Genomic DNA, 24,551 nt, shown 5'->3' with positions numbered 1-24,551 from the left:
ATTGTTGTTTGGCAGGCCCAGGCTAGATTCAAACCCACCAGCTCAGGTGCATGTGGCTGGCACCTTAGCCGCTTGAGACACAAGCACCAAGCCATCTCAGCAACTTCTTGGTGCACGTGTGTGTGTGTGTGTGTGTTTCCTCTTATTCTGTATTTGTTACAGGTATCCTATCTGATGCTAAAACATTTCCCTGAAATCATATTTTCAGGCAGGTTTGGTTTTCATGGGAGCAAGTGAGATAAGAGCAAAACATTTGTAGCTGAGGCTCCCTGCATTCAACTTGCATGTGCCCAGACATACCATTGTGAGTTGAAAACAGGACAGAACAGAACTTTTGGCAACTGGGAACATGTGAAGCTGTTTAGGAGGTGTAAAGATTTTTGAGGTTGCTTGCCAAGGATGATTTACAGTGGGAATTTCCAGCTGCAAATATATGAAAAGATGCACTTGGGTTTGGCTACAAATTAACCTTCAGTTAAAAAGTCCCTGTGGCAGATAATTCCTGAGATATGAATTGATGTATACTTAGCAAACGTAAATACAGGTATGTTTAAAGTTTTTAAAATAGACTTTAGAATCACTCTCAAATTTCCCCATTCTTCCTAAAAAATTGAGTGTTGGTGCTCACATGTTGATGTTTACCATATTGCTAGGTAAAAGCGGTAACTATATCAAACACATCTTGGCACTGTTTTTATCTAATAATAGTACAGAAATAGGATGAAGTGGGTATGTGGGGATAAGTCTGCCCTGTTTTATTCCATCTTTAATTTCATATAGTAAATACTACCCTTTCATTTTTCTTCTCAGCTGATTTTGGAGACTATAATCAGTTCGATTCTCAAGATTTCCTCAGAGAGTATGTGCTATTTCCTATGGTAAGTGTCATTTCCTTGCTTTAGACATTTCTTTCCTTTGAAAGAAATGCTCAGAGGATTTTGTATACACATATTCCTGGGGTGGGGGGAGAATTCATGCATTTATAACGTAGGGATACGTTTTATAAAGCATATGGAGAGAGTAAAGATGCCTCCTTCTGCCTCCAGATATCCCCTAGTTTCTTTTTCACATAGTTCCTTATTAGTGTATAGAAATGCTACTGATTTTTGTACATTGATTTTGTAACCTGCAACTTGACTAAATTCATTTATCAGTTCTAACACTGTTTTGATAGAGTCTTTAAGGTTTTCTATATATAAGACAATGTCACCGTCAGAGACAGTTTCACTTTTTCCTGTTTGGATGTGTCTTGTTTATTTATTTATTTATTGCCTAATTTCTCTCGCTAAGACTTCTAGTACTATGTTGAATAAAAATGATAAGAATGGCCAGAAAATAATCTCATGTATAATAGCATAAAGAAAATTAAATAGTGAGGAGTAAATGTAACCAAGGAAATGAAGGATCTGTATGCTGAAAACTATAAAATGTTGACGAAAGATATTGAAGATGGCACTAAGGGAAAGATGACCCAAGTTCATGAATCAGAAGAATAAATATTATAAAAATGTCTATGCAAAGCAAATTATAGACTTACTGTAATCCCTATTAAAATTCCACTGTCATTCTTCACAGAAATAGAAAAAAAGAACCCCCAAATCAGTATGGAACAACAAAAGACCCTAAGTGGTGAAAGCAGCTGTGAGCAAAAGGAACAGTGCTGAGGCATCACACTACTTGACTTTAAACTATATTTCAGAGCTATAGTAATTAAAACAGCATGGTACTGGGAAAAAATAGACACATTGATCCGTGAGTAAAGCAGGATAAAGAATCTAGAAATAAACTCACACTTCGGTGGTCAATTGATTTTCCACAGTGTGGCCAAAAATACAGTGGAGAAAGCGTAGTATCTGAAATAAATGATCCTAGGAAAAGTGGCTGTCTATATGCACAGGAATGAAATGGGTCCTTACGTTTCCCATTATAAAAGAATCAACTCAAAATAAATAAGACCTGAAATTGTTAAAAGTACTAGAACAAAACATAGGAGAAAAGCCGTATGACATTTATCCAGGCAACGATTTCTTGCATATGACCCCAAAAGCTCAGGCACTAAAAGCAAACGTAGATAAATGGTATTGCAATAAAACTAAAAAGCTTTTACATATCAAAAGACAACAATTAACAGAATGAAGAGACAACTCATGGATTGGGAGAAATTATTTGCAAATCATACATCAGGTAAACGGCTCAAAACATATAGGAAACTAAGTCTACTCAATAACAAGACAACAAATAACCTTATTAAAAATGGGCAAAGGACCAAATAGACATTGCTCAAATGAAGACATAACAAAAGGGCAAACAGGTATATGAGAAGTAGTCAACATCACTATCATTAGGGAAATTCAAATTAAAACCACGTTGACATCTCAGACCCATTAAAAAAGCTATTATTGAAAAGCTGAAAGGTAAGTATTGTCAAAGATACAGAGAAAAGGAAAACCTTTGTACCTCGTATATTGTTGGTGGAAATGTAAATTAGTATAACATTTGGGAAATAGTATGGAGGTCCTTTAAAAAATTAAATACAGAATTACCATTTGAGCCAACAATCCCACTACTAGGTATATATCCAAAGGAGTTGAAATCAGTATGTCGAAGAGCTATCCGTACTCCCGCGTTCATTGCAGCATTATTCACAGTGGCCACCTAGGGAGACAATCCAAATTCTCATTAACAGGTGAATGGATTGAAAAATGTGATATACACACAAACACACACAATGGAATATTATTGAGCCTTTTAAAAAGAGTGAAATTCTGTCATTTGTAACAACACGGATGCATGTAGAGCATATTATGCTAAATGAAATAAGCCAGGCGCAGAAAGACAAATATGGCACAATCTTACTTACACTGGATGTGAAATTTAACAGAGTCAAATTCATGGAAGTAGAGAGCAGAATGGTTTTTACCAGAGGCTGAGGAGGGGCTGGGTAGGGAGGCAGAGAAAGGGGAAACTTTGGTCAAACAGCACAGAGTTTCGGTTAGACAGGAGGAATAAGTTCTGGTGATTTACTGCACTGCGAGGTGGCTGTATCATTGATAATGTATTGTAAGCTGGGCGTGGTGGCAGAGGCCTGTAGTCTCAACTACTTGAGCCTAAGTGGGAGGGTAGCTTGAGCCCTGGAGTTCCTGGCTACAGGTAGCTCAGATCAAACCACTGGACTCCAGCCTGGGAGACAGAGTGCTACTTCATCTCAAAATAAATAAATATAAGCAGAAAAACTCAAATCAATTCCAGGTGGGGGTCAGGGGAACAAGGGGGTGGGAAGAAGGGAAGTGGGAGGGGGGTGGGGGTTACAGTGTAGGACACACCTCTTGGGGGTGGGACACAACTACAAGAGGAACTTTACCTAACAGATGTCAACAGTGTAACCTAATGCTTTGTACCCTCAATAAACCCGAACCAATACATTTTTAAATAAATAAATGAAAAAATATATATATAAAATAAATAAAATTGTATATTTTAAAGTTGCTAAATGAGTGGATTTTAGATGTTTTCACCACACAGAAATGATAACTATGTAAGATGACAAATGTGTTAATTAGCCCAGTTATCCCATTCCACAATGTATACGTGTATTGAAGCACCACATTGTACTCCATAAGTATATATAATTATTACTTGTCAATTAACATTTTTAAAAAGGCACTTCCCTGCCACTGCCCTCCCTCCCCCGGCTTTCACTCACTACCCCGCAGTGTGCTGGCTCAATTCCTCTCTGTATGTGCTGAGCTTTTTCCCACCCCAGAACCTGTGCACTGGGGCTTCTCTGCCTGGATGGTGTGCCCCAGTATTTATGTCATTCAGGTCTTGACTCAAATATCACCTCCCAGAGAGGTCTTCCTTTTCTTTGACCACCTATCAGATACACCCTGAAACCCTTCCTGTCATATCACCTTTTGTGTGTATGCTTCCATATCTGAAATTGTCAGTTTTTATATATATATTTGTTACCCTCATCTAGGATGTCAGCTCTGTGATCCTTTAAGTGCGGACCTTGTCTTGTCCATTGTTGTCTGACACACAGTCTGTGTTCAAAAAAGTTTGTAGAACGAATCAATGAGGTAAATGCCATCTGAACTGGAGTAGGGATGAGCCCAGATTTTAACCCCTGGAGAAGTTTTGTTGGTGGGTTGGTTGATAGCTTCACAGTAAATGAGAGGTGTTTCAATGAGAAGGGATTAAAATATTTTATAAGCCATTTTAGAGGTGAGCTATAGCCAATTAACATTTTGACTTTGGTTTAGAAATTATGATCACCCCTTATTTTCTTTTTTTGATCAACTGTTTTGCCCCAAGCGCTGACCTGGGTAACTAGCACCCAGGGGATGAAATTGTAATAAGACATGGTGCTTATTTTCAAGGAGACTACAGTGAGGTTGGGTAAATAGGAAGTTTGCAAAATCAGGATGCAAAGCCAAGTGTAATAAAGTTATAATTGGGATTTTATGTGGACAGAGGTTATTTGTGCTTGCGGGGGTAGGGATAGGGGTCAGGGAAGGCTGAAAGGCTAATGGAGTGTGAACTGTGTTTTAAAGGATGGACAGAAGTCTACCAGGCAGAGAATTAGGGAGCATGGAATGATCTGGAGAGAAAGAAGTAGAGGCAAGGTGGATTCGGTGTTTGGGAATGTGTCATTTGGCCAGTTTGACTGGTTCAGGGGTACTGGAAGGGAATTGGGGCAGATGACACTGAAAACTTCTGAGGAGAAGTTTTAGAATGCATAGGCTCCTGCCAGGGTCCTCCAAACCTACACTTGGAGAACTGCTGGATTTGAGGGAGGAGGTCAGCTGGGGATCTGTTGTGATGGTCTTGGCAGGAGATATTATATAGATGTTAGCAATAAGATAAAAAGAAAACAAAAGATAGTTTTGGAAGTAAAATGAGCAGAACTCAACATCTTATTGGCTACTGCGCAAAGTGAAGTATTTCGTGAAAAAAGGTTTTAAGTTTTGAGAGACTTAAGTATAGTTGGAATTGTCTGTGTTAGGGCATGGGATAAATCTGAATTGTTCTTAGAGGCTAGTGAAATACTACAAGTCTCTGACTTTTCAAAAAGACCTCTATCCTACTTCCCTCCAAGAAAACAGCAGTATTATCTGTTGTGCCTGGTGTCTTTATGCTTTGTGTAAATTCTACCCATGAAATCAAACTCCATTCAGAGATCTGAATATTACTTAGACAAGTCCTTCATAGGGTTTACTGTCACTGTGCTTGAATCAATATCTCTTTTATCTCAGAAGCTCACCTCGAAAGTCAGGATGTTTTTCAGTGTGCTTGTGGGGAGAAAAGTGAAGCTCAAATCTTAGGATTTTAGAGAATGTGTATTTTGGTGTCAAATGGAGTGGCTGATAATGGAAGGCCAATAAGTCTCCTTTTTTTTTTAAATGTTTTTTTGCACCCTACTCTCATTAATGGCCTTTATCACATTGCTTTTGGAATAGACCAGCTTTGGGTGTGCCTTAGAGTTTTCAAAAGTGATGACCAGCATGATGTTTATAAGCTTATGGATTGTAAAATACTTGGACAGTGCTGTGGAGTAGTAAAGGTGTTATTTTGTGCACCTCTTGCAGAATAAGACTGTGTTTTCACTGGGCTCTGGACTCCTCGGGTACTTACACAGCAAAGATTTCATGAATCTCACCATTGGACAGAAAAATATTAACATTGTTATTCTTGGATCTAAAATTGCTCTCTCCAGGATGGTAGCCACTAGCCATGTGTAGATATTTACAATCAAATTTAAATTAATTAAAGTTAAATAAAATTAAAAATTCAGTTCCTCAGTTGCATTGGCTACACATTAAGTACCCAGGAGCCACATATGTCTATTAGTTATCATATTAGGAAGCTCAGTTAGGGAGCATTTCCATCATCCCAGATAGTACAACGCCCAGCCTGAAGATAGAGTACCAGAGGCTGATTGTTGTCACTGTACATATCTGAGTCATAAGTATTCCGGGGCTTTTGCCATCAGCCATCCACATTCATCCTCCTTGCCTCTGCCACACTGTGGCCTGTGCTTGGGAATTTCATGGACCTTGCCCTGAGCAGTGCTGTGTCCTTGCTGTGCCCTTACTGGCTCTACGACTTTGGGCAAGTTATTTAACCTTTCTAAGCCTTAGTTTTCTCATCTAAAAATGTGGATAACAAGCCTCGTCCCATTGTAAGCATTAAAGGATTTAATGCATATGAGGTCCTGACTTGGGACGTGGTAAATTCTCTCTGCCTATGGAGTTGTGTTATTATAATGATGTCCCTATTTTATGTAAACATAAGGACATTGAAGAGTGTGCTTTCCAGGTAACATCGCTCTATGCATTCTGAAATGGAACCAGGCAGAGCACAGGCAGAAGGTACAAATGATCGTTAACCAGCTTCACCTAATTAAACACTCTGGTTTGACGGTATGAAACTTACCATTCTGCATGTGAGTTCAGTTCAGTGAACATATGTTGAGAACTTAAAACCTGTCATTACATAAAAGCCCTGTGATAGCCTCTTAAGTGATAGGAAGAAGGATTGCTGCCCTTGAGGTGCCTGTAATCTGATAGAGAGGAGACCAGGGTAAAGGACAGGACGAGTGTGTAGTAACTGTGTAAGAAATGCAGCAGGCACACTACGCGGAGGGCTCTGGGAGACACACGCAGAGCAGAAGAGTTAAGAGGAGGAAAACCTTACATCCATCTGTGGGGGGTAAGAAAGCCCCACGAGGGAAATGACAGCAGAGACAGGCTCTGAAGGGTGCTGTGACAAGTCACACTGCGTGATGTGACTGGACAGCAGTTCTTCCAGGAGGGGTGGGCAAGAGTGTGAATGGAGGCGTAAGCGGTTGGTGTCAGGAGGAGTTTGCCCGAGACCTTTAGCCGTTAGGAGAGCAGTTCTCAAAGGGAATACTGGGTCACCTTGAAGAGCGACCTGAGTGCCAGGCCCAGGTGTGACCTAACTGAGCAGGCAGTGGGGAGCCATGGAAGGTTGTAAACTTTCTGCTTGGTTCCACTAGAGCTTTCAAAGAGAAGAATGCATTCCTTTGGTGGGGGAGGGAAGATGGGATGAACGGCTGTGTTTGATCTTCTAAGGGAACTGAATTTGTTAAATGGCATTTCTTCAGCTGAGAAAAGAACAAAGCCAAGTATGCAGGATGCTCCCCAGGTGCGTGGCTGTGTACAGGCTTGCACGCTGCCATTTTTCATTCGTGCAGGGCCACTCTTGCGTGTCTCTCTGGCAGGACACGTGCCTCCGGGAGGCCCCAGACCCAGATGGAGGAGGCTGAGCTGAGTACTATAGCAGAGGAGTACCTTTGGGCTTTTCTTTGTTGGTTTGTTTTTTTAACGTAGGAAGTGGTAGTTTAATGGAATACTTTTCGATCTTCACTTATCTTGATTTTATTCTGTTGCCACTTGCCTTTCATTAGTTTTTCAAAATCAATATTGGGTTATTGCTATTCAGTACCTAGACGTGCACACACAGCTAAGTTTCAAAGTCAAGAGCCATCTTTGTTACGGCCCGGCACGACCGATAATGATGCAGTTACTTCCTCTCACGGACTGGAGTCATTTCAGTGGATGGCTACACAGGAAACAGCAAATTAATCAGCTAACACCTGAAAAGTAAGAGCTGCAGCAATTCCTTTTGTCTTCTCTAAGGTCTCTCGTCAAGTATAGGATTAGCAGGACCAGCAGAGCTATAGAATGTCTAGTACAGAGACATTTTTCGTTTTTAAGTTTTAAAAAAAATCACTGGTTTTTCATAAACCAGTGATAGAGGATTCCTTACAATTTTGAGGCATGCATTTTTGGGGTTAGTGTTTCATCTGTCAAGAGTCATTAAACTGTTGGTAAATCCTTCTACAGTGTAACGGGCATCTTTGAAACAAAGGAATGGGGCACTTACTATAATTTCTACCAGAACATCAGCCACAATCCCCACCCCCACCCCCAGTAGGCTGTGCCCTCACCTGGATGTAGCTCAGAGGAGGACAGTGCACACCTGTGCCCTCCCTGGCGCTTACCAGTCCAGGGCTGCCTGGGAAAGCTGGAGGCAGCTGGCTTGGCGGCCTGACCCTCCCGAGGCCTCACTGTTCACCAAAGGGTTAAGAGGGGTGTTAGAATCACTGTATCTGTCAGCCTCTCAGGAACTGCTTTGGTCTCCCCACCTTGGATTTATTCCCCAGACTCCCCATTTCACCATCCTACACAGTGCTTTGCTGCAAAATGTTTAACAAGTCCTGATTTCTATCTGCCATGATATAAATCCTCCTACCATGGTGTCACTGAAGGGAAGTTAGGAGGAGTCCACAGTCCCAGCACCTTGTGGTTCAGTGGGTCATCCACTGTTGGTTAGCTCACTGACTGGTGGTCTACAGACCAGCTGTCTTACAGAGCTCTCTTGGTATTTTAGCCAGTATGGCTCCTCTGTTCCTGGGACCATGAAGTAACAGGAGAGTGAGCTTACTCTGCGTCATGTGGTTTTGAATCAGTTTCTTGGTATCATGCGGGTAGACAGGCCTCCCACAGGCACTTCTAGGGCTCACCATTCACAGGGATGATGATGGCCTGGAAATCACTGGCATATACCATGATCGTTAAAAATATACAAGTATATGCAAAGCATTTCTGATGAAAGTGCATCTGAGAGGCGAGCAGATAGGGAAGAGGGTAAATGAAAAAAGAGCTATTCCTGGGTCCTACAGAATTTAGGTTACAACCCACAGTATACCTTGAAATGACTTAAATTATAACGGAGAGCCATGTCATGACAGAGAAAATTATAACTCAGTCCTAAAATTTAGAGCCTTTAATTCTGTAGGAGTAAAGGAGAGAGCGAGAATAAGAGACTAATCAAGAACATGTTTTGGGGCTTGGCGCCTGTAGGACAGTGGTTATGGTGCCGGTCACATACACTGAGGCTAGTGAACTCAGCCCAGGACAGCTAACAGTGATAACTGCTATAAAAAAAAAAAAAGTAGCCGAGTGTTGTGGCAGGCACCTGTAGTCCCAGCTACTTGGGAGGCTGAGGCAAGAGAATCGCTTACGCCGAAGAGTTGGAGGTTGTGAGCTGTGACGCCATGGCACTCTACCAAGGGCGACATAGTGAGACTCTGTCTCAAAAAAAAAAAGAATGTGTTTTGGACAAGGGGGCTTTTAAGGTTTGCAAGTAAAATAGCAAATGCCCTGACCATTTGACCTTCAGTGCTGTCTGTTCTTGCAGGATTTGGCCTTAGAAGAGGCTGTTCTGGAGGAGCTGACCCAGAAGGTAGCCCAGGAACACAAAGCCCACAGGTAAGGCAGGGGGAGCCACGGCTGCCAGCAGGGGTGTGGTGTCCTTGGGGCGGGAGGCACTCATCTCCCTAACTCCCACTCCTGGACCCAGCCAGTGAGCTGTGCCTCTTCCGTATGACTCAGCTCTGTGCCTCTGCACTGAGAAAGGCATCTGTGACCTTAAAAACTGCCCTCTTGTCTGACAGCCTGGGGAGGCCTGTGCTGAGCGTGGAGACCTCCATTGCTTCCTTGGGAGAGAAGGTGGAAAAAGGACTTTAACTTAGGGAAACACCAAGAGCTTGATATCAGGGCTGATTTGTACCAGTGGGAAACAGACATCCTTCCTGTCCAATGCCAGAGTTGCAGGGATCAGAGTTTCCCTTATTTTGGCCACTTGGTTCCCAAAATATTATCCTCATAATAAATCTTTTCTTTTTTTCCTTTTTAAAGAAAAGAAAAAGAAAAGGAGTTGAGATTTCTCCTGGGTAGGAGCAAAATATCTTCAGTTTAAAGCAGACAGCCTTATTTGCAGGGATGTGTGGAATAATTATTTAGTGTTTATAAGGCTTTGGCTCTTAATTCAATGCTTTTCCTTCCGCTTACTATTCCCTGTTGAGTAAAAGGCTACTGGGGAAGATGTTAATGAATTACTTAGAAATGCACCATACCCTCACGGTTGGGTAATGATTGTTCTTCCCAGAAAGGGGAGCTAAACCACAGCTCTGGAATTTGCCATCAGGAGGGTATGCTCTTCCACTGGCTGCCCTTAACCATTTCCTTCTTTGATGCTATTTTGGATTTTAGTGGAATCTTGCCAGCAGAAGCCGAGCTTATGTACATCAATGAAGTGGAACATTTGGATGGGTTTGGACAGGAAATCTTCCCTATGAAGGTAACGTGCTGTGCCCTGTCCTTGCTTTAGCCTTCTCGGAATAGCACCGGTACTTGGAAAAGGAGTGTTGGTGACAGCGGGCCAGAATGACTTGGCCTTGTTATTGTTAAGTGGCAAGTCCAGTTTACCTTCAAAAGGAAAATTCTGGAGCTTTCCATGGTCTCAGCTGTGTAGCTCATTTATAAGACAGCCGTCTAAGTGTACCAATCACCAGTCAGTGCCTTGAGGTGTCAAGAGTCATACCCAGTCTCAGGACAGGACAGGTAGCTAATGCCATGTGCACACTGATCAAGACCCTGGCCAGTACTTCTCCTCCCTACGCTTTTCTCTTGTCTCTTCGTGGAGCTGATGCGGGGATAATTGTTGATGAGGTAGAATGAAACATTTCTTGCATGCAGTTATATTTTATTTCTCTGTCTCTGTAGGGCCCTCCAGTGTGGGTCTCAGCCCCTTTGGTGTTTTTACAGAAACTCACATCCTTTGCCCAGATCCCCCTCCTGAAGTGTGTGTGGGGGTCATGGTGCATGGTCATTTATAGAGCTGAGCCCATAATCCAAACTCATTTTCTGCTCTCTGATGACCAACTTTCCAAAAACTGGAGTTTTATCAGAAACCTAAAGCAACTGGCACATCTCGGCAGTTTGGGAGAGGCCTGCCATTTCGGCGCAGACATTTCACTCCAGACTGGCTCCACGGGCTGTTTTATACGTGTTTGGTTCCCCCTCTGTTGCACGTTTGCAATTTGCCTTAATGAGAACTGCCCATGCGCATCAGGGAGAATTGAGCAGGGTGGCCACGGCTTGTGGAAAGGGCTAAATGGCTCTTTTTCAGATTTGTTTAATTTTCTTTTGCTTCTCTAATGGCTGCCCTTCATAGGGTTGTAATCCATTTTCCTTGCAATAATGCCTTATGAAGCCATCTGCATCCCACTTACATTTCAGCAGCCCATATATAGTCATGATATTTCGGGTCATTGAAAAATCAGAGTAAACTTCTCTCCACTTCTAGAAAACTGACTTCTCTATCCCTGACAGTTGGGGGTTTTGTTGTGGCGGCTATTTGCTTCTGTCGTTTCAAGTAACTCTGAGCTGTGGGAAACAGAAGCAGTTGAGGTAATGCTGAGATCCGCTGTGCTGCTTTCTGATGCACTTTTTAGGATGTTCTTTAGGGAGGCCAAGGAGGATATCAGACCTTCCTCTGAGGCGCTGCTGACTCATTGCAGGGAGGGTGGGACTGGCTACGTGCTGCTTTTTCCTCATATGTCCACTCGCTCATGACTAAGGTGACCAACGACAGAGCACATGACGCCTGCTGACCTGAGGCAGGAAAGTATGTGGGGAAAGGCTGTGCATGGGGCTGGACTCCCTTTTGGTTGGTAAAGATTCTTACTGATCAGATAAAGTAAACAAAAAACCTGTTATGATATATCCCGAGGAAAGAACACCTCTAGGGTGGGATTTTCCATGAGTGGTTTCTTAAAAATTTTCAAGGCTGAAAGAATGCCATCCATTTCCTGACAGGTGTGCCCTCCTCCTGCACACACACCTGTGTGGCTGCAGCCTGAGTTCCTTGTATAGTCGGAGCACACGGTCATGGGGAAGGGTGCTTCTGGGATGGGCAGGACAGAGAATGGAACCTTGATCTGTTACAAGATGACATGTTACGCCCTTAAGTTTTGACCAGGGCACTGCCTCCAGCATACTGGGTAGAGTAGCGACCTGGAGAATCCCCTCCATGGTTTTTGCAGTGCCCCGCCCTGGAGAACAACTCTTCCTGAGGCCCCAGCACCACAGATTCACTGGCAAAGTGCCCAGCGACGTAGTTGTGCAGAATTTTCCTTTTTCTGTCTCTATCTCCTACCTTCTTGTGCCACATACAACCTCTATAACTCATCTCTTCAGCTGCTCACAGTCACCAAGACCATTCTCGTTCTTCATACCCATTTCTTTCTCTCCTGACACTTCTGCTTTTTCATTAGCAGGTGACTTACCCTTTTTCTATCCTTCTTTGAAGACTCCTATCCTAATGTAGGCTTTGCTGGGTGGGTTGAGAAGAGGTCGCTGAGAAGGGACCCCGTCGTCTTTGTGTCTTGAACAGGATCAAGTCTTCTAGGGAATGGAGGGCTCTTCTTTTCCCTCTTAGTCCTAGTTGGGCATGGCCCTGTCTTGCTCCAGAGAGAACTTTCCCCCATCAAAAGCAAAACTTCACTGCAGGGCCTGAGTGAGTGAACATCTACTAGATATTGGATCCTATTCCCATTCCACTCTCAGAGCCTGGCAGCTGGTTATGCTCTTTGGCAGGAGCCTGGAAGTACCTGACTGGACCAATAGACCAGATTGAAGATAAGACATGTGGGATCCCCACCATAGGTCCCAGAGCTCATCCAGCAGGAAAGTCCACAAGTCCCTCCTATGCTCATAAGCTAGCTCCCCAGCAAGAGTGGCATCCTATTCTTGAAGATGAACAGCCAGGGCGCCCTACCCAGTCCCCACTGGAAATGATAGAGACCAACACCGTGAAAATAAAATGGACCAGAAAGTGCAGGAACTCCGCAGGGAGAACTACCTGCTTAAAATCCTCTCTGATGAATCTCAGAAATCAACAAGTAAAAACACAAAACAGGGCGGTGCCTGTGGCTCAAAGGAGTAGGGCGCCGGCCCCATATACCAGAGGTGGTGGGTTCAAACCCAGCCACGGCCCAAAACTTCAAAAAAACAAACAAAAAACCCCCCAAAGAACCACAAAACAGAACCAGTTTGCCTCTCTGAGGAATAAGGTGCTCATGAAAAGCAATGTTTAGAAAATATAAAAAGACTTTTCAGAAATCAAAAATTAAATGTTTGGCATCAGAAATAAAAAAAAAACTAATAGATTAGAAGATTGAGAATAATCTCACCCCCAAAACCATAATGAGGGAAAGTGGGGGGTAGGAGATATAAAAGAAATGGAGGACCCATTAAGGATGTTCAATGTGTAAAGGATGGGAGATCTAAAAACAGCGAACAGAGGACATAGACCTAAGACAGTGATCTGAGAAAATTTCCCCACACTAAGGAACACGAGGTTCTCCACTGAAAGGGCCATGTACGGTGGCTGCAAAGAGACACATGGTAGGGCTTTAAGAGGTGAAAGTTGCACTTTTGGATAGAGGAGACAGTGGGGCCAGGTCTGCTGTTGGTTTCCTTTAAGCAAGCCCTGAAGGACATCCACCTCCTCAAACTATGCATCTATAACTTTAATTTAAAAAACAAAAACCGAGAAAGGTTAAAAAGAGCGAGAGAGAAAAAGTTATTTAATAGATATTCAAGAAAGAGAAAATCCAAATGGCCAATGGATCTGGGAAAATGCTAATATCTGCTTTTAAGCTGGGAATATGTTGTGACAACTGAAAAATTATATATATATAGATGTAGATATAGTTCACTGGGATGTGCAGTGGGTGAGCTCCTTGAGGACCTGCCCTCTCCCCCAGGCCACTGGTTGCCTTGTTGCCCTGCTGTTGTTTGTGATTCCTTCTACTTAAGGGTGAGAAATAGGATGTGGTACCCAGGGGTAGGCTATAGCCAAACGCCCCAAGACCCATTGATCTCTTTTATCCCAAGTATCTTTTTTTAAAAAATAATTTTTTAATTAACAAAAATGGCAATATTTATGGGTGTGCAAAATGTTATGAACAGATATACATTGTGGAATAACCAAATTGAACTGATTAGCATTTGTATCATCCCTGATAATTGGGTTTTATTTTTTCATGGTGAGAACACTTCAAAGTTACTCTTAGAGATTTTCAAGAGTACAATACATTGTTATTAACTATTTCTTATTCCTCCTGATGAGCATTTGTATTCTTTGACCATCTCCTCATTCCTCCCCCTCCTCAGCCACTGGTAACTCCTATTATATTTTTTGCCTCTGTAAGTTCAATCAATTGTTCTAGATCCCACATTTGACTGAGAACATGCAGTATTTGTCTTTCTGTGCCTGGCTTCTTTCACTGAACATAATATTCTCCAATTCCATCCATGCTGGGGCAAATGACAGAATTCCTTTCTTTTTAAAGCCTGAATAGTATTCCACTGTGCACAGATACCACATGTTCTCTCTCCATTCAACTGTGATGAACAGTAAGGTTGATCTTGGCTGTCGTGATTAGTGCTGTAATGAACGTGGCTCATGACAGGTATCTTTTGTTGATCTTACGCAGGACAATCACGGAAACAGTGTGCACCTTGGCATTTTCTTTATGGGGATTTTTGTGAGAAACAGAATTGGAAGACAAGCAGTAATATACAGGTAGTCTTATTTGCCTTTTATTTCTTTTTCACTTTCCCCCTTGAGGGACTCTAGAAAACCACACTGAGCATTACACTGATCCAAACGAGTTAAGAGTCAGACTGTGGATCAGAGTTGAGCTTTTCTCAACTCGGATGAGGATAACAGTTATGGAGAAATTCTCACTCTTCTTGGAGGCCTGGTTGGGAAGAGGAAATCCTTTCTTCCCACCTGACTCCAAGTAATACATTGTTGAACCCCACTGAGTTAGAAGAGTAGAACTAAGCTCCATGAGTTTGGTTGGAAATCAGCTCTCTGGTCACTAAATCCTAATTGGCTTCTTTCCATTTTCTCGTACCTTCTGCCTAACCACATGCACATGCCACAAGAATGCAATCACTTTATAAAAATTATTTTGACATTTTAGAACTTTAACAGGAATAGTACTAGTGTAGAGATATACAAGTCTTCCCCCCACATTATATGTCAATACACTCATTTTTTTTTTTATTAAATCATAGCTGTGTACTATACTGTCATGGGGTACAGTGTGCTGTTTTTATATACAATTTGAAATATTTTCATCAAACTGGTTAACATAGCCTTCATGTCATTTTCTTAGTTATTGTGTTAAGACTTTTATATTCTACATTTAGAAAGATTCACATGTACCCTTATAAGATGAACATAGGTGTGATCCCACCAATCACCCTCCCTCCACCCATCCTCCCCCCTCCTCTTCCCTCCCTCTCCCCTTTCCCCATATTCTTGGGCTATAATTGGGTTATAGTTTTCCTATGAAAGCTATAAATTAGTTTCATAGTAGGGCTGAGTACATTGGATACTTTTTCTTCCATTCTTGAGATACTTTGCTAAGAAGAATATTTTCCAGCTCCATCCATGTAAAATGAAGGAGGTAAAGTTTCCATCTTTCTTTAGGGCTGCATAGAATACACTCATTTTGTATGGGTGGCCACAGATTCTGTTGTAATGTCAACGATCAGTGCTTGTTTTCACTTACAAGGGCAATGTGGCTCATTATTTATCAGAAGAACAACATTCCTGTGTGTGCTTCTGATTGGCAGAACTGGGCAACCAGGGCAGATAATCAAAAATACCTCTGAGAGGCAAGCATGGCCTACCTTTTTGGAAGTGAATTTTGGCCAGCCATGTACCCTGTGGATTAGCAGTTAACTGCACGTCATTTTGAGATAGTTTTCCAACCCAAAGCTTCCTGGTTGGCTTTTAATTTCCCTACATCCCCACCCTGACGTTATTTTTATGTTTTTTTCCTTCCTCTTTGTCTAGAGAGGTTATTGAGGCAGGACTGGAGAGATCGAGAGGGAGATCTTTGGGGCTGTACAATAAACTGTTTGACTTTTGAACATGGAGTCAACTCCATATACCTGCCACAAATTGTGACTTAACGCAGTAAAATATGTAAATATGTGCAGAATTGTCACTATAAATCTATATGCCCATTCAAAGCTATCCCAGCATTTTGTCCTACCAGTTCCCCATAGTTAAATCAATGTTTGAGAGCCTCCTTGAGCCTACAGAAGAGAAGTACACAAGTCTTACACACCAGCTATTGAGGTAAAATGAAAGAGAACAGCAGTTTGCAAGTTTGATGAACATAAGCCACTCACAGGTTTTGCTCAGTTTCCTTAAAAACTGCCTCCAGACTCATTTATCTTGAAACCTCTACAAGATGGAAATTTACTTCTACTATAAATGTTGTGTTAATTATGCCACTTATTGACGTTGAACTGTGGGGTGCCGAGTATATCTAGGGTTTTGGCAGTTGATTTGAAGGAATGGAGCCAGAGGAAACTAAATATCTCTTATCTGGAGATACCTTCACTGAGGAGCGCGTAGCCATGAGTGCATGTAGATGTAATCTGGTGGAAGTGAAGGTCGGCAGCAAGCAGGGCAGATCACAAGGAGAGTGTTGCACCAGCAGATAAACTTAAAAACTGTAGAATGGAGAGCTCTCTGGCAGAAATTCTGGAACCCCAGGAAAAATTCACTGCTGATGAACGGAGTGAATATAGCTACTTCAGGTAGTCATTTGGGCCTAAATTGCCTCCTCTTTAAAGAAGGAGCAACAATAGCTGTCTTTTCTGCCTTAGAGAGTCGATGTCAGAATCATACTCTGTACAGAGGAGAGGGAATATTATTACTCTTCATTCTTCTTGCAAACATTTATTGAGTCCTCTGTGCCATGTACTTGGCTCAGGTCTTAGAATATAGAGATCAAGAAAGCAGAACCCCTATACAGGATGGGATCACCCTGTGACCTAGTTATATTTCTAGTCTTAGAAATAATAATGGAAATACAATTAGGTGATAGAGGAGGGCAATTAGTCCTTCTCACATGAGAGTGGTAGGAGAAAGAAAAAGGGTTTCCCAGAAAAAGTGACCCCTGAACTGAGTCTCAAAGAAGTTGTCCAGGCAGGAGATGCTGGAAGGGAAAGGAATGAGCAGGTGCGTGACAGGGTGAATCAGCACTGGGCAGGTGCGTGACAGGGTGAATCGGCACTGAGCAGGTGCGTGACAGGGTGAATCGGCACTGGGCAGGTGCGTGACAGGGTGAATCGGCACTGGGCAGGATCCGGGCTCTGAGTGAAGGGGAGATAGTGGTCACAGAGGGTGAGAAATTGGCTATGAGTAGAACGGGAAGCAGTAGCTTTTCTCCCTTTGTCCAGGGTTTATTTTGGTGTATCTCATTTTAGATAAGGTCTCCATGAGAATGGGAAGTAAAGTCTGTTTTCCTGTGTGTGTATGTTTGATCACAAAAGCATAGTCAAGGCCTGGGCCCATAGCTCAGTGGTTCGGGCACTGGCCACATACACCGGGAGTGGCAGGTTTGAACCCAGCTCAGGCCTGCTAAACAATTACAACTACAACTACAACTACAACAACAAATAGCTGGGTGTTATAGTGGGGGCCTATAGTCCCAGCTACTTGGGAGGCTGAGGCAAGAGAATTGCTTAAGCCCAAGAATTTGAGGTTGCTGTGAGCTGTGACGCCACAGCACTCTACCGAGGGTGACATAGTGAGACTCTGTCTCAAAACAGAACAGAAACAGCAACAAAAAAGCATAGTCAAATTAAGTAGTGTTAGGTGTTTTTTTGAAGGTTAGTAGTGAACATTGAAACACAGAATAAATGACTTCTTCTGCTTAGATTCTTGGAAACATACAATTTTTTAATGGTATATGTTCTCCCATCATTAAAAAGTAGGGATCATGGGAAATAATTTGGGTAGAAATAAAGGCAGCAAAGGTCCCTCACAAATTTTCCTCTTTACTGGTTATAAAGGAATCTATTTATTAACAGTCCTATCTAGATATTTGACATTGAATTTTTAGGTATTTGAATACATGTTATGTTTACTTTTCTCTTTTGAGAGAAGGAACATTTAGCTTTTTGAAAAATAGTGTGGCTCGAATTTGTAAAGTGAAGCTCCACAGCCACAGGCGAGCTCCTGTGTTGGATTGTAAACGTCTGGGACAACTATGGGCAGACTCAGTTCCATTTCTTTCAACCAGGTGGAATGACATCGGGAATATCACCCATAACAAGTCTGCCATTCTGGTCGAGCTCATCAACAAAGAAGAGACTGCCCTCTTTCACACGGTAAGTAAGCAACGTTGGTGGGTGCACGCAGGATGGGCAACAGGCAGCCCAGCTATTGGACTTTTCAACTCGTAATATCCTTTCCGTGCTCTCTGTACCTTGGGAGAATCAGTATTCTATATTACAGAGATACTATTGAATGCTTTAGCATTTAGTCAGTGCTACCATGACTCATTTCAGAACAGCAGTGGTAAAATACCATGTTCAACATACTGGGTTTCCAAGCTGACTTTTGACCCTAACATTTGGATTCCTCCACCCGCCTGACTTGTGATGGAGCACACTGTCTGGCGTGCCGCATTCCCGTGCTCTCTGGTTACAGGCCTCATCGGGTAGCCCCTGATTATATTGCACGGCATTTGCTTCTGTTGGCTGACCTGAATTTTCTTCCCCATCATGGCCCACGCTTAATCTGAAGTAAGCTGTCGAGGGCCTCCTCGAGAACCAGGCCATTCATACGTCTCACTGTCTCCAGTTTAACCATATCTACTGTTTATTCTATGCTCTGCCTTGATTCAGCCATTTATTTTTAATGCACTTGATCTAGAATTACCTGAAGACATGCTGATTCATCAGTCAGGACATAAAGGGTTGCACAGCAGGCAGAGTTTTCTGCCATTCTTCAGTAGGCCTCGTAGGCACGGCTGTTGCTGCAGTCCGGCAGGTTGGTCGGCCTGCTGGCTCAGCCTGCTGTTTTGTGGTTGATTTGAAGGGAGAAAGTGATGTCTCTTCCCCCCAACCCCGACCCCAAGAGGAATCTTAGGGAAATGTATACCTAATCAAACTCATGTTCACTCTTTTCTGTTCTGTTTTTAAGGATGATATCGAAAATGCCAAGTATATTTCTCGGTTATTTGTTACACGGCACAAGTTTTACAAACAAAACAAAATCTGCACGGAGTAAGTAAACGTTTACCATTTAACTCACCCTCTCCCTGGATGGCTTTGTCGGATTAAATTCATGTCTTTGAGGGAGGTTGCCGATTGCTATTTCCATTCACTCTTTTCCTCGTTCGTTGTAGAAGCTAAAGAAGTAACTTAAAGCCGGGCAGGAGTGACAGAACTTTAATGATGAAGAGTGTCTAGCGTAGCACTTGTGCCTAGAGAGAAAATAATTCACACATCGCCTGCGAGTGCTTGACTGCCTGGATGGGTCGGCCCACATTAGTGCCTTTCCAACCCTCCGCTCCGAGTTTGGAGGAGCCGAGCGGTTCCCAATTTGCCAGGGTGCCCCTTCGTGTCAGATGTGGAGTGTGTTCAGAAGTGGGTAACAGAGTGACAAGCCAACTTGAAAGAGAAGAAGCTCCTGTCATCCTCAGCCCTGTTTCGCTTACACAGTTGGCTAACCCTGCGTGTGCTCCTGGGTCATGTCACCTGACTGCAAATGAGAGGCCAGGGTAATTAGAGGACGATTTGGAAGACACTCATAGATGTCACAAATCCGTGTGTATTTTTTTAATTTAATTTGGAAATAAAGAGTGATAAAGGGAGGTGTGATGGGGGCACTTACATGTGGTTTGACCTCTGATGTGGCGTGCTGGGGCTCACTCTCCTGTTGTCTTTACCTTGGTCGCCTTCAAAAGACGTTCCTTAGCAGAGTGCATTCAGCGGTTTGGGCACCCAATGTGTTTAATTTTTGTTTCAAAGAGCGTCAGGGTTGTAAATGCAAGAGAAGAACTGCCTTTCCACTCCCACGGTGGACACATCAGGAGTATGCATAGTACTGGCCTAGAGCAGTTCCTGCTTTATAACTGGGTCCCCAGGTCATGCCAGACTTTTTTCTGCACACAGCGGAAGCTCTTCAAACCAGTCACTGCAATTAGTCACTGTCAGGGTTTGAAACTGTATCTCGTAGTATTAGATCTACCAGCAAAGTTTGCAAATAGGAATCAGGAGGCTGAGCAAAGAGTGGAAAGTCGAGCAGCCAAATCTTTCTTCCAGACACGTTCTCTCAGGCATCCCCACGCACCGTTCTTCTGAGCGGGTTCCTCTGGGCAGCTTCTGTGCCCTTCTGCTCTGCTCCTGCTTTTGACCTGTGGGGGTGGCTTTGACACTAACAGGAATGCCATAGTTGACGTCTGTAGGGTGAATAAACAAAACTGTTGGAGAAGTAAGCGTATTTCACTGTTGTGTTCTGGTTTAACCACTTCTTAGTGAATGGGTTTACTTTAAAACTTGCTGAATATTTCTATTTCTCTGCTGGTCGTTTCTTCCAATATTAGCGAACATCACATATTAAACTGAAAATTCAGAAGAAATTCTGTTTTTCATTTCTCCTTCTCTAACAACCATTCCTTTCTTCTTCCTAACCAGGTATGAGAGGTTTCTAGCCTCTTATCTGATTAAAACTTATAGCACACTCTCTAAAAAGTACACACGCATGCTGAAATTCTCTACACAGTTTTAGAGGCTCGGTACTATGTTAATTATGACCTGGGGTATCCTTCTGTAACTTTGTAAAAGCAGCAGCATCTCAGAGCAATCTTCCTTAGAGATCTTTCCTCTCTGACCACAGAGGTTTTTCTGCTCCTGCAGACCCACTGTTTGTCATCTGGATGGGCAGCTCTTAGGCTTCTTGACATATAAAAAACAGGGCGACTGTGTTTATCACACATCTGATAATAATGGATTTAGCCAGTCATTTAAAAAATTCAACATAACTACATTATCACCATTTCATTAAAAAAGAAGATACTTTATCACCAAAAATGTAGGAAGAATTAAAATCTCAGATTATGGAAAATCCTTTAAATTGAGGAACTTCAACTTGATGAAAAATTCTACATATCCTGGTTTGGGGTTGGTGTATTTTGTTTTGTTTTGTTTTTTTATGTTAACATCGAGGACTAGGAAAATCATTCCGATGGCATTTGGGAACCCTTATTTGTATTGCTGAAAAGCAACTTTGATTTCAGTTCTTAAGAATTTGCTAATACTTCGAGTTTATTTTTATCTCCACATTAAAACAAAATCTGTGTTGTTCTCAGTCTAGAAAGGATCTGATCAGATAAATATTTATAAAATATATTACCTTAAAAAGTACCTTTAAAGGGCCATACTCAAAAATACTTTATCTGTTTTGGATTTTGATTTGACTAGAAGCATTTTTTAAAATATTTTTCCTTGGTTTTTTTAATTATGAAAGATTTTACACATACACAAAAGTATAAAGAATACAATTTTTAAAAAATCCACGTAATGGTATTTTTCAGTCTTATTTCCCTCATAATCTTTCTATAGAAATAAACCTCATTCTTTTACTACCGTGTTTCCCTGAAAATAAGACACTGTCTTATATTTATTTTTTCTCAAGAAGACACACCAGGGCTTATTTTCAGCAGATTTCCTCTCCTCGCCGAAATGTATGGCCATGCCCATCACTAGGTCTTATTATCGAGGTAGGGCTTATATGTAACAAATGCATAGAAATCCTGCTAGGGCTTATTTAGGGGGTAGGTCTTATTTGGGGGGAAACATGGTAATACTTTGTAAAAACTACTATTATAAAATTAGTATATTCTCCAAATGTTTTTGGGAAAAAAAGGAAATCAAAATTGCTCTTAGGATCACAACCCAGAAATAAGCAGAGTTTATACTTGGTATAAGTCTTAACCAGTCTTATCTGTTTTCCTCTTCTTTCCCTCCTTTGTCTGTCTCTTTGTCTGTCTCTTTGTATCTGGTGAATAATAATGACCATTCTCATGTTTTCAATTTTTTATGTAGGCAGTCAAATTCTCCACCTCCCATCAGACGCCAGCCTACCTGGAGCCGATCCTCTCTGGTATGTATAGAATCTTCAGTAATCCAGTGGTCTTGACTGTTGAGTATTGTTTGTTATTAATTTGAGAGGAGAGATAGGTAGGGCATCATGATTGGGTAAGATCTTGTGAGAACACAGAAGCGCATCATTCTGCCAAGCCATCCATTTTTTCCCCTGTCTCCTCCTGTACCGTCCATGTCTATCATGACTCTAAGCATGGCTTTAGGTTTACCCCAGTGAGTAAGTCTTATTCCAGGCTGATGAGATGATGGTCCTCCAACATACATACAAAGTGTAGTATGTTTTTATCTCCTTGATCCTCTGTTCTGATTGTTGGAACAGAGGATCCAACAATAAGCTCTACAATTTTTTTTTTATTTACTATCATAGATAGAGCTTAATAAACTACTCAGAAAATGCTTTTTAAATGTGTAAGAATTAAATGACTCTAAATTGACTATCAAGTAGGGTATCCAGTGGGGGAAATTAATGGCTATTTTCTAATTTTAAGGCTTTTATTTGTCAAAAAAAAAATTTTTTTTTGATACAGATTCTCACTGTGTCACCCTCCGTAGAGTGCGCTGGCATCACAGCTCACAGCAGCTTTAAACTCTTGGGCTTAAACGATTCTCTTGCCTCAGCCTCTTAAGTAGCTGGGACTATAGGCGGCTGCCACAACATCCAGCTACTTTTTTTTTGTAGTTGTCATTGTTGCTTAGCAGGCCTAGGCTGGGTTTGAACCCGCCAGCCATGTGGTTGTCACTGTAACCATTGTGCTACGGGTGCCAAACCGTCAAAAAAAAATTTTAACGGATCTCACTTTTCTGCATAGCCTTAGCTGCTGCTGTGTTTTGTTATCCTCATCATATGAATGAGGAAACACAGTTCTAATATCAATATCTGTGTTTTGTCTTCAGCTATGTTTTATTTTTAGGATTACTCAAGGATAACATAATAGAAAGATGTGAAGAGTTGGTTTCCTTCAAAGTTTTCTGCTTATTCTAACTCACAGTTCTTCACACAAAATCAGAATAAACACACAACCTATTTATTTTTCTGGATGACTGGTTCTTCAAGTTGATAGACTATACCTGATGCATTTTCTTCCGATGCATTTTATACCCTATGGCATGTTTTTAACTTGTCTTTTAAGATAAAAGTTTGGAGAAAATTTTTTTCTGGAAAATACATAGACATGGAATTTTAGAATTCTTGAGTTGAGCCATTTTATCATCACATGATAATTCCTGAGGTGGCCCTCTGGCTTTCAGCTCCCCCCCTCCAGAACACCAATGGATTTATTCATGGACTGGTTTCTTTACTCTCCTTTTTTGGTGTTATTTTCCTTTTCCTATCTTCAGCGTCGCAGTGTCGGTGAGACGATTTTTCATGCATGTCCATGAAACACCATGGGAGCCAACGTGTTTAAAGACTCTCATGTGGTCTGAGCTTGTCCAGATTATCTAGAGAAAACGCAGAGGCTTGCCTATCTTATTTGGATGAAGACGGCCTGCAGGAAGCCTGATCCAACTCATGGCTTCCTCCTTTCCTCTGCCCTTTAGATTCAAACCATTTCACCACGAGTTCCTTATAGTGAATGAAAATAACACCAGATAACATTGTCTCTGGGCTTCTTTGCTGAGAAACAAGACTGCCCAGTGCTGTTTTCCTCTCTCCTGCCTGCAGCCTGTGTTATGGCATGTGATTCATTTCTGATTAGCAAATCTGGAAAGAAATGGAATAATATATTAGAATATACAAAAAAATAAAATAAATGATATGATCCTGAAATGGTATTCAGAGGATCTGCTGTTCACATCCTTTGCCTGTACACTTACACCAGTTCATAAATAGTTACTTACCCATGTTTCCCCGAAAATAAGACACTGTCCTATATTTATTTTTTCTCAAGAAGACACACTAGGGCTTATTTTTAGGGGATGTCTTATTTTTATTAAGTATAATGCAACAGTCTAAATTTATTCAAATACAGTTAAGTCATCTTCTTCTGGAACCTGACGGAAGGGCTGACCTTGGTGGGGCTGGCGCTGGTGATGAATGAATTCCTTTCCCCTAGCCGTTTGCACATGTGCAATAGGATGCCTGCGACCATGGTTACCACAGGCACACCTGTGCAAGTGCAAACAGCTCGGAGAAAGGAGCTGTGGCAGATAAAAGGTATTCCAGTCTTCCTTACTGCTTGCGCAGAAATGCAGGGCGTGGCTATGCAGATATGCTGCATAGCCACACCCATCATTAGGTCTTATTATGGGGGTAGGGCTTATATTTAACAAATTATAGAAATCCTGCTAGGGCTTATTTTTTGGGTAGGTCTTATTTTCCGGGAAACACAGTACTTAGTGATTTTTTTTTTAATAAGCAAGAAAAGGCAGTGAACTAACTTTGCCTCACCATGTATTTCTCCTCTCTTGTACCACTCCCTCCCTGCTATTTTTTTTAAGCCTTACAACTGGCTGTTCTACCCTGGAAAAATTGAGTTGAATTATGTATTGCCAAGAAAAGGAAAAATATTTTTGAATTATAACTCAAAAATCAGCCAAAGGGGGACTTGGGGATATTTAAAAGTGATCTAGCATCTTTTCTTTGGTACCTTAAACTACTTCCTTAGATTAATTTAGTTTCAGTTCTGCTCTCTTGGCTCCATTTAATTTGGAGATCTGTTGTCTTCATTTCCTTTTTTATTTGCTGTC

The 24,551-nt window shown here is 41.8% G+C and overlaps 1 protein-coding gene across 1 annotated transcript in view; it reads left to right on the top strand.

Annotated features, from left to right (window-relative positions):
- Positions 1 to 24,551, top strand: part of PTPN14 (protein tyrosine phosphatase, non-receptor type 14) — a 177,468-nt gene that overhangs the window by 124,955 nt on the left and 27,962 nt on the right. The window contains exons 5-11 of the mRNA XM_003802048.2: positions 811 to 878; positions 9,226 to 9,296; positions 10,080 to 10,167; positions 14,372 to 14,460; positions 17,993 to 18,080; positions 18,898 to 18,980; positions 21,804 to 21,861. Coding sequence (XP_003802096.1) covers positions 811 to 878; positions 9,226 to 9,296; positions 10,080 to 10,167; positions 14,372 to 14,460; positions 17,993 to 18,080; positions 18,898 to 18,980; positions 21,804 to 21,861 — 545 coding nt within the window. The remainder of the gene's footprint in view (positions 1 to 810; positions 879 to 9,225; positions 9,297 to 10,079; positions 10,168 to 14,371; positions 14,461 to 17,992; positions 18,081 to 18,897; positions 18,981 to 21,803; positions 21,862 to 24,551) is intronic.

This window comes from Otolemur garnettii, unplaced genomic scaffold (assembly GCF_000181295.1).
Source record: "Otolemur garnettii isolate 467f Iridium unplaced genomic scaffold, OtoGar3 scaffold00229, whole genome shotgun sequence".
Taxonomy (NCBI): domain Eukaryota; kingdom Metazoa; phylum Chordata; class Mammalia; order Primates; family Galagidae; genus Otolemur; species Otolemur garnettii.
The sequence above is the reverse complement of the archived record's forward strand: the minus strand, read 5'-3'. Positions and strand labels throughout refer to the sequence as shown.